General features: G+C 37.4%; 1 protein-coding gene across 1 annotated transcript in view; it reads left to right on the top strand.

Moving 5' to 3' along the window:
- Positions 1 to 15,984, top strand: part of Jmjd1c (jumonji domain containing 1C) — a 209,239-nt gene that overhangs the window by 44,014 nt on the left and 149,241 nt on the right. Inside the window, exon 3 of the mRNA XM_013514771.1 lies at positions 15,012 to 15,176. Coding sequence (XP_013370225.1) covers positions 15,012 to 15,176 — 165 coding nt within the window. The remainder of the gene's footprint in view (positions 1 to 15,011; positions 15,177 to 15,984) is intronic.

Below are 15,984 nucleotides of genomic sequence, written 5' to 3'. Positions count from 1 at the left end.
CTGTACTGAAATAAAGTTGACTGTTTTAGGTGCTTATGTGAACTATCTTTTTTTTTCTGGTGCCGAGAATCGAATTCATGACCTTGTGCTTGCCAGGCAGGTGCTGTGCCATGAACTAGCTTTTAATGTTTTTTTTTTAATTTTTATTAGCACATATTTGCTGCACATAATGATCACATTTATCATAGGGAATTTGTACTTGTACAAAATATATCTTAATTCTTTTTTTTTCCATTCTCCTTCCCTCCCTTTATCCCTTACTCTTCTTCCCATTTATAGAAGCTTGGTTTCCATTGTTTTCTTCCCTTCAAGTCCCTTTTCCCTTTTTCCTTTCCCCTACCCGCTCCTTAATACCCTCCCATGTTCCCATTTGAACATGCAGTTCCTACTTCCCAATATCAGGTTCCATTTTGCTCCCTATTTATGTTAGGATTCTGACAGAAGGGAAACTGTGATATTTAAACTTGTATGTCTGATATATGAGATAAAATTGACTATTGATATTTATTACCTTTTTCTTTTTTAATGCTTTCATGCTATCTTGCAAATAATAGTTTTTGAAAATTTGAAATGGATCAATGTTAATAGCTTGTTAATTGACTTTTGATATTTGAAGTTTCTGTGTTCTTTTGATACATATTTTCTAGACAATATTGTTTGTCCTTTCCCCAGAACAGTTCACTACAGAATTTTTCGTCTCCTGTTTGTTTTAAACATATTAGAGGTGGATTCTTAATTCAGGGTTATGATTACCCAGGCTTGGGGGACAAAAAACTAACGTAAAAAGTAGCTAGGTATTCTCTTACTGTCGTCTTTTCTCATTTCAGCTTCATTTACTTTTTAACTATGTCTCTTCTACCTTTTCCAGTTTTCTACTCAATTCTCCTTGGTGGAGAAGATGGATGCAGAACAGGAGGTGTGAGTACTTTATTCTCTCTGCATCTATTAATATTACATCATCTTTTCCATGCAGTATTCTTGTTTCTTCTAAGTTCATCCTCTTACTTTGATGCAGTCAATAGGCCTATTTGCTTTTCTTTTGTATTATGTATAAAATTTAGTTTATTGTGACAGTATTCTAGAAGATTTATATTAATTTGTAAACATTTTTAGGTTTGCCTCCTCCCATTTTTAGTATGTCTTTTAAAACCTAATACCAGAAAATGATATTACCGGCATCGTTTCACTTGCTCATACCGTTCAGTTGTTTAGTCCAGTAATACTTATTAAAATCCTAATATATGTTAGGCCCTGGGAAATCAAATACTGATAAGATACTGCTTTTACTGTAGTTCATGGTTTCATAAGGAGTATTTCCTTCCATTGCTTAATAGAATTAGTCATATGTTTAAAAACTTCTTTTTAATTTTCTTTTTTACTTTGAGAGAGGGTCTCTGTTGTAGTCAGGGTTTACAAGACAGCAATTTAATACAGGACACATAATTTGTAGGGTTATTTTATAATAGTCACCCAAAGAGTCAGATAAAAACGCATGCGGGAAATCTGTCCACACACTAAAGACCCAAAGAATCCAGTTGAGAGCCTGGATCCCATGCATTGTCTTGCATGAGTCCAGCTAAAGACCTAGAGCCCATAACAATGCCCCTCACAAGTCCAACTGGAGGCCCAGAGCCCAAAACAGTGTCTCATGCAGGCCTCTCTCAAGGATCTGCACAGTGAAGGTCCCAAGGTCAGTGGTGGAAGCTAGGAAATCTGTGCCAATAGTGTGAGGGATCTGCGGTGGAGCCAGGAAAAGACACTAAAAGTAAGAACCAGAGCCCCCGCGAGAAGTACCACGGTTATCCTCAGGGGTGTCCTGAGCTCCTCTGACCATGAGAACAGCTGAGTTTGCATCAGGAAAGCCAGCACCACAAACATCTCCAGGAGACTGAACAGTGCACATCTTCCCCTCTGGAGCCATGAAGCGATGCTCAAAGTAAGGGCCAGACCTCTCCCAAAGTGATCTGTAGCCATTCTCAGTGACAGCAAGGTCCCGAGCTCCTCAGACAATGAGAACAGCCGTGTTCGTATCAGAAAAGCAGGATGACAAGGTCCTCCAGGAGAAACAACAACAACACCTCTTCCTCTCCAGTTCGCTTTTTCATGCTGTTGGCAACAGTCCTCAGGTGGGCCTTCCTCACCCAGCACCACACTGACTCAGTTCAGCTGGATGTTACAAGGTAACCACCAGTTGTCAGTCCACCACAGACTTGCCTAATAGTTTAGCCTGGCCTTGAACTCATGGTGTAGCACAGTCTGCCCTCAAGCTCATGGCAGTCGTCTTACCTCAGCCTCCAGAATGCTGGGATTACAGGTGTGCATCACTAGCACAATTAAAAACTCCTCTAACTTTTTACTTCTATTCATATTGTTCAAGTAGTATTTCTTTTGGGGCTATGTGTGGCATTGTAAAAGTAAACTCAGGTTTGAGTTCCAGTTCTACCAAATATTGGATAAATTGTTTAGTTTTTCTAGCCCTTAGGGTTCTTAGCTGTGAAACGTACTTAATGTCTATCAGAATATATAGAGGTGCTAAAAATTAAATAAGGGTATAAATGAATGTGCAGACTTAAATTTTAGAAGTTATACAATGGCAATATTTTTATATGGGTTGCTATACAGTTACTTCTTTTTGTTGCCCTTTTGAAATGTGATTGTAATTATGCTTGAGAATAATAAATGTATCATAGTAATCCATATCCACTGCAATCAGTAAATAGTAAGAAATCACACTTTTTGGTAGAGGGAAACTGCATACAGCCTAGCAGTCTTTGTAAATTCAGGGGTCAAACTGGGAATTGATGGTGGCCAAGGCTCTAGAGTTTAGAAGACATGTGTCAGACCAGGAATAAGCTCACAAGAAAGAGAAAGTTTGGGGAGGGGTGTCCCTTTAAGCGCTGACTGCCTCATGTGCTTTAAGAAATTGCACAAAGATGATGGAAAGAATTCAGCTGAACAGATGGGGATTTCCCAAAGTACACCCAAGTTTGAGATAGTTTAGTTTTTTTCCTCAGTAATCAGAATAATTAACCTCCTAATTTACAGGAGATCAAGACAATGCTCAAAAGGGTTTGTATTAGGAAGAAAAACCCTAGGCTAAACTCTGTTATGTTCACACATTTAAAAAGGTTAAAAAGAAGACCTAAAAGGATGAAACTGATTCCAGGTAAACCATATCCTCCAAAAAACTTAAAAATATTTAAAGGTACAAAAAACAACAAAAGAACCAACCAGTGCATCACAAGGTAACATTTACTATGTAGACGTTTAATTTTTAAAAATTGAAGCAAAATAACCCATAATGAGAGAAAAGAACCACAATAGGAAGGTAATGGTAAAATAATACATTCAATCATATTAAAATTGTATTAAATATTGATAAACTTGAACACTTCACTTAAAGCCTCTAGAATATTCCATTCTGGGAGACATTCTCAGAATTGATTAAAAAGGAAAGACCCAGTGATGAGGTTAATAAGATAGGGAATAAACAGTAAAAGACACTATACATATGAGGGAGATGTGTTCTCAGTATTCTTCCAGACAGTATTATCAGATAAAAATGGAATAATTCAAGATTGACATAACAGTGACATGAATGTACTTAATAGCATAGCTTCAAAATACATGAAGCAAGTTTTTATGGTTAATTTTTTTTAAACGCCCATTTCTCAGCAGTTGGTAGAATAAACCATAAAGAACAAACTAGCAAAAACACTGAATACTGAAAAACTATGAATCACTTTGATTTCATTGACACTGTGTTAGTTCATTACAGCTGCTATCAAAATCCTATAAAAGTCAGTAGCTTACAAACAAAATATTTATGTCTGTGGAGGCTGGGAACTCCAAGATCAGGAGGTTGGCTGAATAGTGTCTAGTGAAGACCTACTTTTTGTCTTGCATCTTCGATGGCATCTTCTTAGAGTGTAGTTCTATGACTGAAGGCCTTTTTAGGGTCTCTGACCAGTATAAAGAAGCCTGTGAAAGAGTGAGCATCTCAGAAGTAATTAACACCTTATAGCTGTATTATTGTGGAATGCTATTTCCTACTGAAGAGAATCCTCGAGTTTCTCAAATGTGTGGTGCTGTGGTGCTGGAAATGGACAGGGGGACCATGGGACTTACTGTTATGCCAGAAGTAAGGAAGCTATTAGATTACTAAAGCCTTGTCTAAATCAGAAGCTAACAGATGAGAACATCTGATAGCAGAGGTCGGGATGTAGATTGTGGTTGCTTGTGTGCTTAGCAAGTGTGAGTCCCTGGGTTCATTTCCCAGTGCAGAAAAATATAAAAAACAATAAACTGCACCAATCTGAAACATAATCACATTTGTTTAAACTCCAGGGTGTATGATGATCGCTCACTCATAAAACGAACACTCTTTATCCACCATTCTAGGAAATTATGATACCCACTCTTTTTATATCAGAAACTGATGAAAATCAAACATTTATACTTCTTTTCCTAATGCAACCTCAAAGATTTCATAAGGGGAAGTTTCCCTTAATAGACATATTCCAGATAGTGAGCGATGAAGGAATGATACAATTTAGAATATCATGATTTTGAAGCTCTCAGTGAAAAACTGGACAGACAGTAATCATCACTGAGTACTATTAGCATAACAAATGTGATATATCACAGCACTATGAACGATAGTTTTCTCTATTTTTAATCTTGAATTTGATAACTCTTAAGATTCGTTAACTAAAGGAAATAACAAGGATAGAGAAACATGTTTTAAAATTATACAGAGAAATAACAAATACAGATAATTGAAGGCTATATGAGACAAATGACTTAATTTTTTAACAATAAAATTACAGGAGAAAAAGTGAAAATGGACTCTAAAAATAGATTTAAGAGACTGCAGGGCTGGGGATTTAGCTCAGCAGCAAAAGTGCCTGCCTGGCAAGCGCAAGGTCGTGAGTTCGGTTTCCGGTACCGGAAAAAAACAAAAACCAAAACAAAACAAAAAATTTGGGGCTGGGGATTTAGCTCAGCGGCAAAGCGCCTGCCTGGCAAGCACAAGGTCGTGAGTTCGGTTCTGGGTACCGGAGAAAAACCAAAAAAAAAAAGAGAGACTGCAATATGTGAGCCGTGTTTGGATCCTAATTTGAACTAACTTGAAAATAACAGTCATCCTGGGAAATTTTAACGGCTGGCTGCTAATAGACAGTTTTAGATAAAATTTATTAAAAGTGGGAACAGGACTGGCTATCAATTTCAAATCATTGTGGTCAGGTGATGATGAATACATGGGAGTCCATTATGATGGCTCTATAATACGAAGTTTTTTGTGAAAGTTAGATTTTTTTTAAGAGTAGCTTTTTATATCCTATAGTCAGTAATCTAGTGTACTAACTGGAGATTTATTTGTGAACTTATGTATTTATATCATCATTATTCTGGTGATGAATAATAAATTAAAAGATGAGATAAATAATAGTGATTTTCATCAGAAGACTGTATACTTATTAAATTCAAGCTTTATTTGGGTTGTGGACGTTGCTTACTGGCATAGCACTTACCTAGTTTACACAGGGACCTGAGCTGGATCATAGTACCAGGGGGTAGGGGATGCGGGAAAGCATAACTGATGAAATAAGAATGAGAGATCTGAACAATTCTTGTTTACAAAGTTTAGTAGAAGGAAAAATTAATTTCTTGAATTTGATGGTTAAAATTCCATGTTATTGAAAATCCATACATTTAAGTATGGTCCTGTATAACCCCTCAACTGAATAAATGTTTGAAACATAGATATAGTATGTATCCCAACCAATTCTCTTCTTTCTCCCCTTCCCCTTCCTTTCTTTTTCCTTACTCTGCTTCCTGTTGTTCTCCCTACCAAAGTAGGTATATCCTAAAAACACTTAATATAGTGCACTGTGCTCTACTGCCCCCTTGCGCCTATTGTGAAAAGGTGTCACTAGTTCCTGTCATCTAGAAAATTGGGCTGTCTTTCCTAAGATACTCAGAGACAAAACATTTTTGAGCTTGTAAATAAGGTTTTATACCCTCGACTTTCTGGGGTACAGTATTTATCATCTTTTCATTTTAGGATATATTGTTCCGTCAGTGCTTTGTCTTTTCGCTGAATTTGTAATATTAGCAGTTGTATATCATGTGTTTGCATGAAGTTTTTTATTCTCAGGTTGTCAGTTATTCATAGTTTTTTCCTCACTTCCACCTCTGCTCCCACATTTGCTTTGTCAAAGTGGAAAAATGGAGGGATAGGTGAATGTCAGAGAACTTGGTTCCAGGCTCTTCCCTCTATGTAAAGGCAATGGGACTTGGGATCGATATGTGTTAATAATTGTATAATTTGAATAATTTTTGGTCCACTGTCATATCAGGATATAGCCTGGATTTGTGATTGCTATCTCATTCTTACCTTCTTTATCCAAACAGACATACAGTACGTGACAGAGACTTATATAATTTGTACACACACACACTAACATTACCTTTGGGAGGAAGGATTGACATGGTTTATCATCATATTCATAACTCCTCCTTTATCTTCTCAGCTTAATTCTCTATTTGCATTTTGTTTGTTTATATTTTCCTTATTATAATGAGTAATTCTGATTTAGGACAAATGTATGTAGTCGTGTGACCATTAACATAGTCTACTCAGTCACACATAGAATTTCCTTTTGCTGTCATTCCTTCATAGTCAAATTTTCAATCCTGGCCCATTTCCCAACTCTGGACAACCAAAAAATGCATTCTCAGTCCTTCATAGTTTTTCCTTTCCTGAATATCATATGAATAGAATTGTGTAGTACTTAATCTTTTGAGTCAGGGTTCTTTCTTTTTTTTTTTTGTTTTTTTTTTTTTTTTTGGTTTTTCTCCGGTATCGGGAACCGAACTCACGACCGTGCGCTTGCCAGGCAGGCGCTTTGCCGCTGAGCTAAATCCCCAGCCCCTGGGTTCTTTCATTTATCTTAAAGTATTTGGGATTTGTCTGTTTTGTTGCATGTATCAGTAGTTTTTTCCATTTTATTTCTGAGAAGTAGTACATTATATGGGTTTACTACAGTTGGTCATTTGGGCACATTTGGTTTGTTCCTAGCCTTTGTCTGTTAAAAATAAAACCAACAACCAGTTATGGTGGTGCATACTTTTAATCGCAACTACTCAGAAGGCTAGGCTGAGACAGAAAGATTGCAAATTTGGGATGGCCTGGGCTATTTAGGAAGGTTCTGTCCCAAAACAAGAAAAAAGGTCTGGGTATCAGGCAAGAAGAGCATAAATTTGAGTCCCACAAAGGAACTTTGTGAGACCCTTTCTCAAAATTAAAGAAGAGGCTGGGGATATAGCTGAGTGGTACAGCGCCTGCCTGGCAAGCACGAGGTTGTGAGTTAGATTCCCGGTACCAAAAAAAAAAAGAAGGGGGAAAAAAAAGGAGAGATGGGCTCAATGTCAAGGCCTTGGGTTGAATCCTTAGTGCTGATTGATAAGATAGATCAGTCGATGTGGGGATATGACTCAGTGATAGAGTTCTTACCTGGCATATGTGCAAGGCCCTATATGTAGTTCTCCACCGTGAAGAAAAAAAATAGAAAAGAAAATGCAAGCAGGACCTGGCTCAGTGCACGAGATAGAAAAGAAGATAGAAGATACTTCGTACAGTGAGATTTTTGAGCTGGATCTTGAAACCAGAAAGTTGAGAGACTTATATAATATTGTTTGAATTAATTTGGAAAAAAATAAGAAAGAAAAGAAACATGGCTCCAGTTACACAGCAGTGTTCTCAGTCAGTATTGCAAAAAGGATGAATTGTCCATAGATTCTGAAAATGGAATACTCAATTTTTTTTTTTGTTGTTGTTGTTGTTTTTTTGGTACCCGGAATGGAACCTAGGACTTTGCACTTCCCAGGCAGGAGTTGTGCCCCTGAACTATCTCCCTGGCTCTGGAATACTCAAATTAAAAAGCAGGTAGGGAATTAGAATAGATTGCTAAGAGATTTTTTTAATATGTACCATTTCTAGAACAAGATAAAGTTTAGGAAAACTGAAGAAGATAAGTTCAGAAGTTAGTGTTAAGTACCTATAGGCCCAGCTATTTCTGTGCTGAGGCAGGAGGATCTCTTGAGTTTGGGACTGCAGTGCACTATGTCCATGAAGTGTTGCACTTACCTGTCAGTAGTGGGAATGAATAGACACTGTACTACAGCCTGGGCAACGTAGTAAGATCCCTGTCTCTTAGAAAAAGAAAGTGCTATCAACTGAATTTTATGTGCCCCCCCCTTCATTGTGTTAAAATCCTAATCTATGTAGGATAAGAAGGAGATGGGGCCTTTAGTAGGCATTAGGTTAGAGTCCTTATGAATGAGATAATGCCCGTATGTAAGTGACCTTGCAGAGCTCCCTTTCCGCTTCTGCTGTGTGAGGTTTATAGAGATTGTCTTTACAGGAACCAGGAAGTGGATCCTCACTACAACTCAATCATATTTTTTCTCTGATCTCAGAATTTCAACCTCCAGAACTGTGTTGTATGCCAGCTAGTTTATTGCACTTTGTTAGCACCCTGAACTAAAACACAAAAATTGGATACTCAGTTATTCTATCAAAACCATGAATAAATTGGGCAGGGTGGTGGTGGTGTGGCTTAGTGGTAAACATTTGTTTTGATGCTGCATTATAAACGATGAGAGACAATAAGGAGAAACAGTATTTTATTGTCTACATTTAATTCTTTTTGACTGCTATTAATGATTGCAAAATAATTCCTAAGGAGGACTTCGATGAATTATAATGTATCAGAAAGTTTCCAGAGGGAAATTCTTGGAGTTGTGAGTGCTTCTTATCTTTCTGTGGCTCTGTTGTATTACTTGTGAGGGGTCAGATAATGCCATCAGGATCACCAAGAGTCATGTATCTTTATTAAAATTAATCTTGGCTTATAGGAGTTCCTGAAATACAAAACCAGTTCAAATATGAGTGTTTCAAGTGGATTCTAGGTAGCAGTTTTTATTTATTTATTTATTTCTTCATTCATTCATTCATATTTGGTACCAGGAATTAAACTCAGGACCTCGCATATGGCCAGCAGGCTGCTGAGCTATATTCCCAGCCCTGTTTAATGATTTATTTTTGGTATGGGAAATTGAGCTCAGGACCTTACCCTTGCCAGGCAGCTACTTGTGCCACTGAGCTATATCCCCGGCCCCAGGCAGCAGTTTTAGAGTAAACTTCCAAAATGGTACAATACTATAATAATTCTTTGATACGAGGTACTTTGAATACCATTGGCCAGATTTTTTTAGGTACTGATGAGTACCTAAAATTAGAAAGTTTAGTGGCAAGTCTTATAAATGTCTTATAAAAGTTAATCAGTCTGTCTTTTAATGCTTTAATACTTCAGCCAATTAACAGCAAATACAGTATCAGTAATCCTGTTTGGGCATTTACATACATGAGGTTTTTCCACCAAGCTGAGGTCTAAAGAGAGTGCCAATGTAGAATATAATGGAAAATATCAGTGAAAGAAATTCAGCTGCCGGGCTTTTGAGAATTAAGTGTGTATAAGCACTTACTTCATCTGAAGTTTTTGACTGATGTTGGCATAGCCATTATTTGAGTAAATTTATGAAAACATTGATTTTTTTTTTTTTCCCGGTATCGGGAATTGAACTCATGACCTCGCGCTTGCCAGGCAGGCGCTGTGCTGCTGAGCTAAATCCCCAGCCCCTGAAAACATTGATTTTGAGGTGATTATTTTGTTTTAAATATTGAGAAAGAAAACTAGGTGATTCTAAGAATCTTTTTTTATTAATTAAAAACTAGAACCTGTCATCTTTGTTGAACATTTTAGATAATTGAATTACTGTAGGCATTGGCGGATGAATTTATTATTTTGTTTTCCTATTATATGCTTTACTCATATATGTATTCAAGAATAGTGAAGGGAATTACAAAGGGGCATTCCAAAGCTATTAGATGTCTGATTACAACTCCTTAGTACATAGGTTGAGCATGTCATTTAGACTTCTTTACACCTCATTTCTTTGGATTTTTAATTGCATGTAAAACCATTCAGATTTTTCCCAGGTTATCTTTTACATGTTTTGGAAATAGCTTTCCCACACATACATTTCTTATAATCACAGAGAGGATGTCCTATGTAAGAAAGATAAAAATAGGCAATACATCTTTGCTTCCAGGGTTCTAGCTTTAGGTCCTCTACATAATAGGGCTAGAATATCCATTGGTGGAACTATGAAAATGTGAAGGCAAGAAGTGGGGGTGTAGCTCAGTGGTAGAGAACTTACCTAGCATGTACAAGACCCCAGGGTTCAATCCCAGTGCTGGGGAAAGAAAAAGTGAAGGCAATTTGTTACAATTTTGGTGACCCCTGGATTTTTTTTTTTTTTTAACAAACAAAGCAGTTTGTGTTTCTACATCTCCCTATGCAAAATATGCTAGGCACTGAGCTACAAAAATATCACCCCAGCTCACAAGTTACTAGTTACCCACCCTCATTTTTTACCCTTAATATATAAACCAATTACAAACCCTTTTGTGACACTGTTGGCGTAAGGAATTATTATTTTACCTGATTACTTTGAATGAATATATTAAATGCCACACTACAACCATAAAAAAACTGATAGTCTTTGTGTGTGTGTGTGTGTGTACTGGGAATTAAACTCATGACTTTATTCTTGCCAGGCAGGCGCTGTGCTGCTGAGCTATATCCCTGGCCCTTAATGGGTAAAATTTTTAAAAAGAAGAGTTTTAGGGTCACAGCCAAAATTAAGTGAATTAGTGCAGAGTTTTCCTGTACATTGCATCTCCTTCAACTTCTCTTCCTGGTTTATCATACTATTAACACTTTATGTTGGTGTGCTAATTGTTACAATCTATGAGCCAACACTTAAACATTATTATTAACTACAGTTACATTAGGGTTCATTATTTGTCATATCGAGTTCAGGTTTTGACAAATACATACTGTTGTGTGTGTCATTATAATATTGTAAAGCATAATTACACTGTCCAAAAATATCCCATGTGCTTGAAGTATTCAGTTCTTCCCTTCTTCCTCCCTAGAAATCACAGGCTACTATTCATATTTTTACTGTGTCTTACTGTTTTGCCTTTTCCAAAATGTTACGAATTTGGAGTCATACTCTTCACACACTGACCACTTTTTACTTGGCAATTTGCGTATGGGTTTTCCTGTGTTTTTGTGGCCTAATAGTCTATTTATCACTATATGAATGTACTGTGTCTTCATCCTTTTACATCTTGGCTCCTTCCATATTTTGTCAATTATGAATAAAGCTGCTGTAAGCATTCTTTTTTTCTTTCTGGTTTTTTGAGCAAGACCACAGAATCTTGCTATGTATGTAATTCAGGCTGACCCTGAACTTACTGTGTAGCCCAGGCTGGCTTTGAACCACAGCAGTCCTCTTGCCTCTGCCCTCTGAGTGCTGGGATTATAGGCGTGCACCACCGTGTGAGGCTGCTGTAAGCATTTCATGTGCAAATTTGTGGATGTATGTAAGTTTGTTCTTCTGTGTAACTCACCGTGTGCTCAGGTGTCCATCCTGGGTCCTTTGCATCTTTTTTGTGGGACTTGAGACTCAAGAGGAGCAAGCACAAACATTAGATACTCTTGTCGGCTGCTTTTTCTCTAAGTTGAGGCACAAATATTTCAGGTATATAGGAAGAGATAATTGGTGGAAAAATTTGGATGCCTTAAGAACAAGACTGCCTCCACCATAATTAATAATCAAATATGGAAGACAATTCTATGACCAGATAATTTTAGGGAATGTCTGAGAAAGAATAAAAATAGGGGCAGGAGGGATAATGAGTGAATGATAATTGACTTGAATATAAAAAAAGCCAGCTTCAGTTTTCAAAATCATACTACTGTCCTGTACTTTTTTTTAATCTTAGAGGAAAAGTATTCAGTGTTTGACCATTGAGTATGGTGTTATCTCTGGGTCTTTATTATGTGACTTTTTTTTCTTTTTAAATGAAGTAGTTTCCTTTTATTCCTAGTTTGGGTACATTTTTTTGGTCATGAAGTGGTGCCATTTTGCTGTGATTTTTCTGCATCATTAAAGATAATTTTTTTCCTTTATTGTGTTAATGTGGTTCATTATGTCGATTGATTTATGTATGTTGAACTATCTTTGTTCTGCCAATTTCCTTTTATAAATAATGTTTTATTAGCATGAAACCAAGTTCAGTTTATATGTTATCAGTAGCTATATTAGCATTTCAGAGGTAGTAGTTATGACAGAGATGACATAATTTGCAGAACCTGATCATTTGCTGTTTACCTTGTCTCTGTTTTGGTACAGGGGATTTAACCCAAGGCCTTGGACATGCTGAGTATATATATACTCTACCACCGATAGGGGTTCAGGGCCCCCTACTTATTTTTTATTTCTAATGTTTGGAAATATTTGAGATTGAACCAAGAAATTTTGAGCTACATTCTTACTTACTTTCTCTTTTATTTTGAGATGGGAGGATCTTGTTAAATTGCCCAGGCTGGTCTTGAACTTGTAATCGCCCTGCCTCAGTCTCCCGAGAAGCTGAGATCATAGGTGTGTGCCACCATGCCTTGCTCCCCTCTCAACTTGAAAAAATGTTTTATAATTTCTGCTTCTAAAATTATTAGTGTGCAGTTCTTCGGTGTGTATTTAGGAGATTTGGACCCTTCTTTGTTGATCAGCGCTCTGTAAATTGCTTCTTTAAATAAACAATGGCTATGGTATGTTTGTTTGTTTGTTTGTTTAGTCTTTTTGAGACAAGATCTCACTATGCTGTTCAGGCTGGCCTTGAGCTCACTTTTTAGCCCAGGCTGGCCTCAACCTCACAATGATTCTCCTGCCTCAGCCTCCTGAGTGCTGGGATTACAGGTGTGTGCCACCATGCCTGGCTTGGTTTATCTTTTTAACACAGAAATAAGTAGGAGCTAGTTAAATAATTTTAACAGAAATACTACTATTTTTAAACTTTATCAGTACTGGTATAGGACATAATGTTTACATTTCTTGTGACAAGTTGGTACGTGCACATTATAAATCTTAATCTTGATTTTCTCCTCCCTTTCCTTTCTCTCTCTGTTCACTCCTCTCTTGATGCCCTTGGTCTTTTGTTTCTGATTTGTATGTCTGTGGTCCATGATGTTCACACTCCTGAAGTGGAGTTAGCACGTGGACGTGACTCAGCTCAGCTGTCTCCCCTCCCTGCCCTCTCTCTTCATCTCTTTATCCCCTTCGCCTTTGAGAAAAGTGTATCTCCATACTTCTTATTATCTAGCTATTACTTTGCTCTTTATTTTTACTTTGGGTTTCTTGTATAAGAGAAAGCATGTATTTAAGCTTATGTGTCTAATTTATTTCACTTAATTTTTTTTTTTTTTTCTTTTTTGCCTTTTTGAGAGAGAGTCTCACATGCAGTTCAGGCTGACCTTGAGCTCACTTTGTAGTTCAGGCTGGTCTTGAACTTGCCATGATCCTCGTGCCTCAGCCTCCTGAATGCTGGGATTATAGGCATGCGCCAACACCGCCGGCTTCACTTAATATTATAGTCTCAAGATGCATCCATTTTCTAACACATGACTCAGGCTTATCATTTTGTATGGTAGAGTAGTACTCCATTTTGTCTAAAATACCAATTTTCTTTATCCATTCATGGCTATTATGAATTGTGCTACTATAAATATGGGCATGCATGGATCCATGTAATAATATGGTAACTTCAACTCTTTTGGGAATATACAAGGGGAACAGCTGGGTCAAATGGAATTTCTGTTTTTAATTCTTTGAGGATTCCTTATTGATTTGCATGGTGGTTGTACTAGTCTACATTCTCACCAACAATATACAAAAGTTCCTTTTTCCCCACATCATTGCCAGCATATGATTTTCTGATGATAGCCATTTTTTTTCTGGGGTATCTCAATGTAGTTTCAATTTTTTTTTTTTCTCCCTGTGTACTTTTATTAGCTCCCTACCCACTTTTTTTTCTTTTTTCTTTTTGAGATAGGGCCTTGCCATGTAGTTCAGGCTGGTCTTGAACTCACTACATAGCCCAGGCTAGTCTCAAACTTCCTGCTGTCCTCCTGCCTCAACTTCCCAAGTGCTGGGATTGGAGGCATGCACCACCATCCCAGGCTTTCATTAGCCATTTGTACTTACAAGAATTATCTTCATTTCACTTGCCCATTTTTTTATTGGGTCTTTTATTTTCGGGGGATCTAATGTTTTTTGAGTTGTTTATATATTCTAGATATTAGTCCTCTGAGCTGGCAAAAAATGGTTTACATTCTGTAGGTTGTTTCTTCACTGTGTTGGTTATTTCTTATGCTTTGAAGAACCTGTTTTTAAAAAATATGATATGATCTCATTTCTTGATTCTCATTTTTATGTCTTATGTCGTTGGGGTTCTATTTACAAAGTTTTTACCTTTGTCCCTGTCTTTTAAGAGTTCTGCTACTTTATCTTCCAGCAGACTTTTTGTTTTAATGTTTGGACTGCTGGACTTAATGAAGACAGTCAGGGGTCCATTTGTTCACTTCCTTCCCCAGGTTTTGTGAACATCCAGGATTGGGTCCATTGGTTATGAGTCTTGGCCTTTGCTGCTCCATACTGTGCTTCCCTGAGTCCTCTAACAAGGGTTGGCTCTTGCGTTTGGGGGCGGGGCACCTCCTTAGGAGCCAGTGGGCTCTCTCACATGGGAGTGGGGCATAACTCTTGGTCAGCTCTCACGTGGGGATGCTCTCATGTATGACTGGGGCACTGCCTCAATAATGTGAGAGGCAGGGCTCTCTTCTGACTCTGATTGACTCTCATGGGTGGTCCACTGCTCCTGGTTGACTCTTTTATGTGGGGTTGGGGCATGGCTTCAGGTCAGCTATCTCTCCTGGGATGAAAAATGTTACTTTAAATGATGAATTTGTTATGTCTTTCTGATTCAGCTTCATAGCTTGTTTCAAATTATCATTGCTCTTCTGTTTTCTTTTCCATAGGTATATGTGGAATTTGATGATCTTGAATGGGATAAACGAGAGTGGGTTAAAGTTTATGAAGATTTTTCAACTTTCTTGGTGGAATACCACTTAATTTGGGCCAAAAGGAATGACCCTAGCCAGACTCAGGGATCAAAGAGCAGACAAATTCAGTGGCCTGCATTGGTAAGATCTGTTCCTACTTTATTAAAGATTTTCAGTTACTGGTTTTAAAATAAGAATTGTGTGTAAATTAAGATTTATCTCACTGGTTATAGATTAATATTCCTGAAGAGTCTCTGCATACCTGGAACAAATTTGAAAACATTGCATCGGCTTTGTTAAACAACTTCACGTACCTCTTTGTTAGTGTACTTTCGTCATGTGTAGTCAGAAGTAGTTTATCCAGTTAAATGAAACATGAATTGTATTTCAAGTTGTTGAGAGATAGTTGACTTTTGTATACAGTGTAGAAAAACTTCAGTGAAACTTTGTAAGTGGAAGATGGAGGAAACATTTTCTAAAGCATTGACTAACACATGATTTTTCTTGATTGGTTAGTGATTTACTGTAGGTGATAGATGTTAAATGTGTATATGTTCAGGTAATGAGTAAAATTACTTCATATCAAGAAATCACGTATTTAAGAAAATATAGCCAGGCGTGATGGTGTGTACCTGTAACCCCAGTACTCAGAAGACTGAGGCAGGAAGATCACTGAATTCGAGGCCATCCTGGGCTACATAGTGAATTTCAAGGTCAGCCTGAAATACATGATGAGACACTCTCTCAAAAAACAAAGAAAAAACCGGAAGAGAAGTGACAGATTTCACTAAGTTCTTAAATAGTTTGAAGAGTTTTATGAAAGAAACATAGTAAGATTATTAAATTTCATTGCATTGGGGCTGGGGATTTAGCTCAGCGGCAAAAGCGCCTGCCTGGCAAGCGCAAGGTTGTGAGTTCGGTTCCCGGTACCGGAGAAAAACCAAAAAAA

Source organism: Chinchilla lanigera, unplaced genomic scaffold, assembly GCF_000276665.1.
Source record: "Chinchilla lanigera isolate Chin_1 unplaced genomic scaffold, ChiLan1.0 scaffold00024, whole genome shotgun sequence".
NCBI classification, from domain to species: Eukaryota; Metazoa; Chordata; class Mammalia; order Rodentia; family Chinchillidae; genus Chinchilla; species Chinchilla lanigera.
This window is presented reverse-complemented; position numbering and strand designations above follow the sequence as displayed.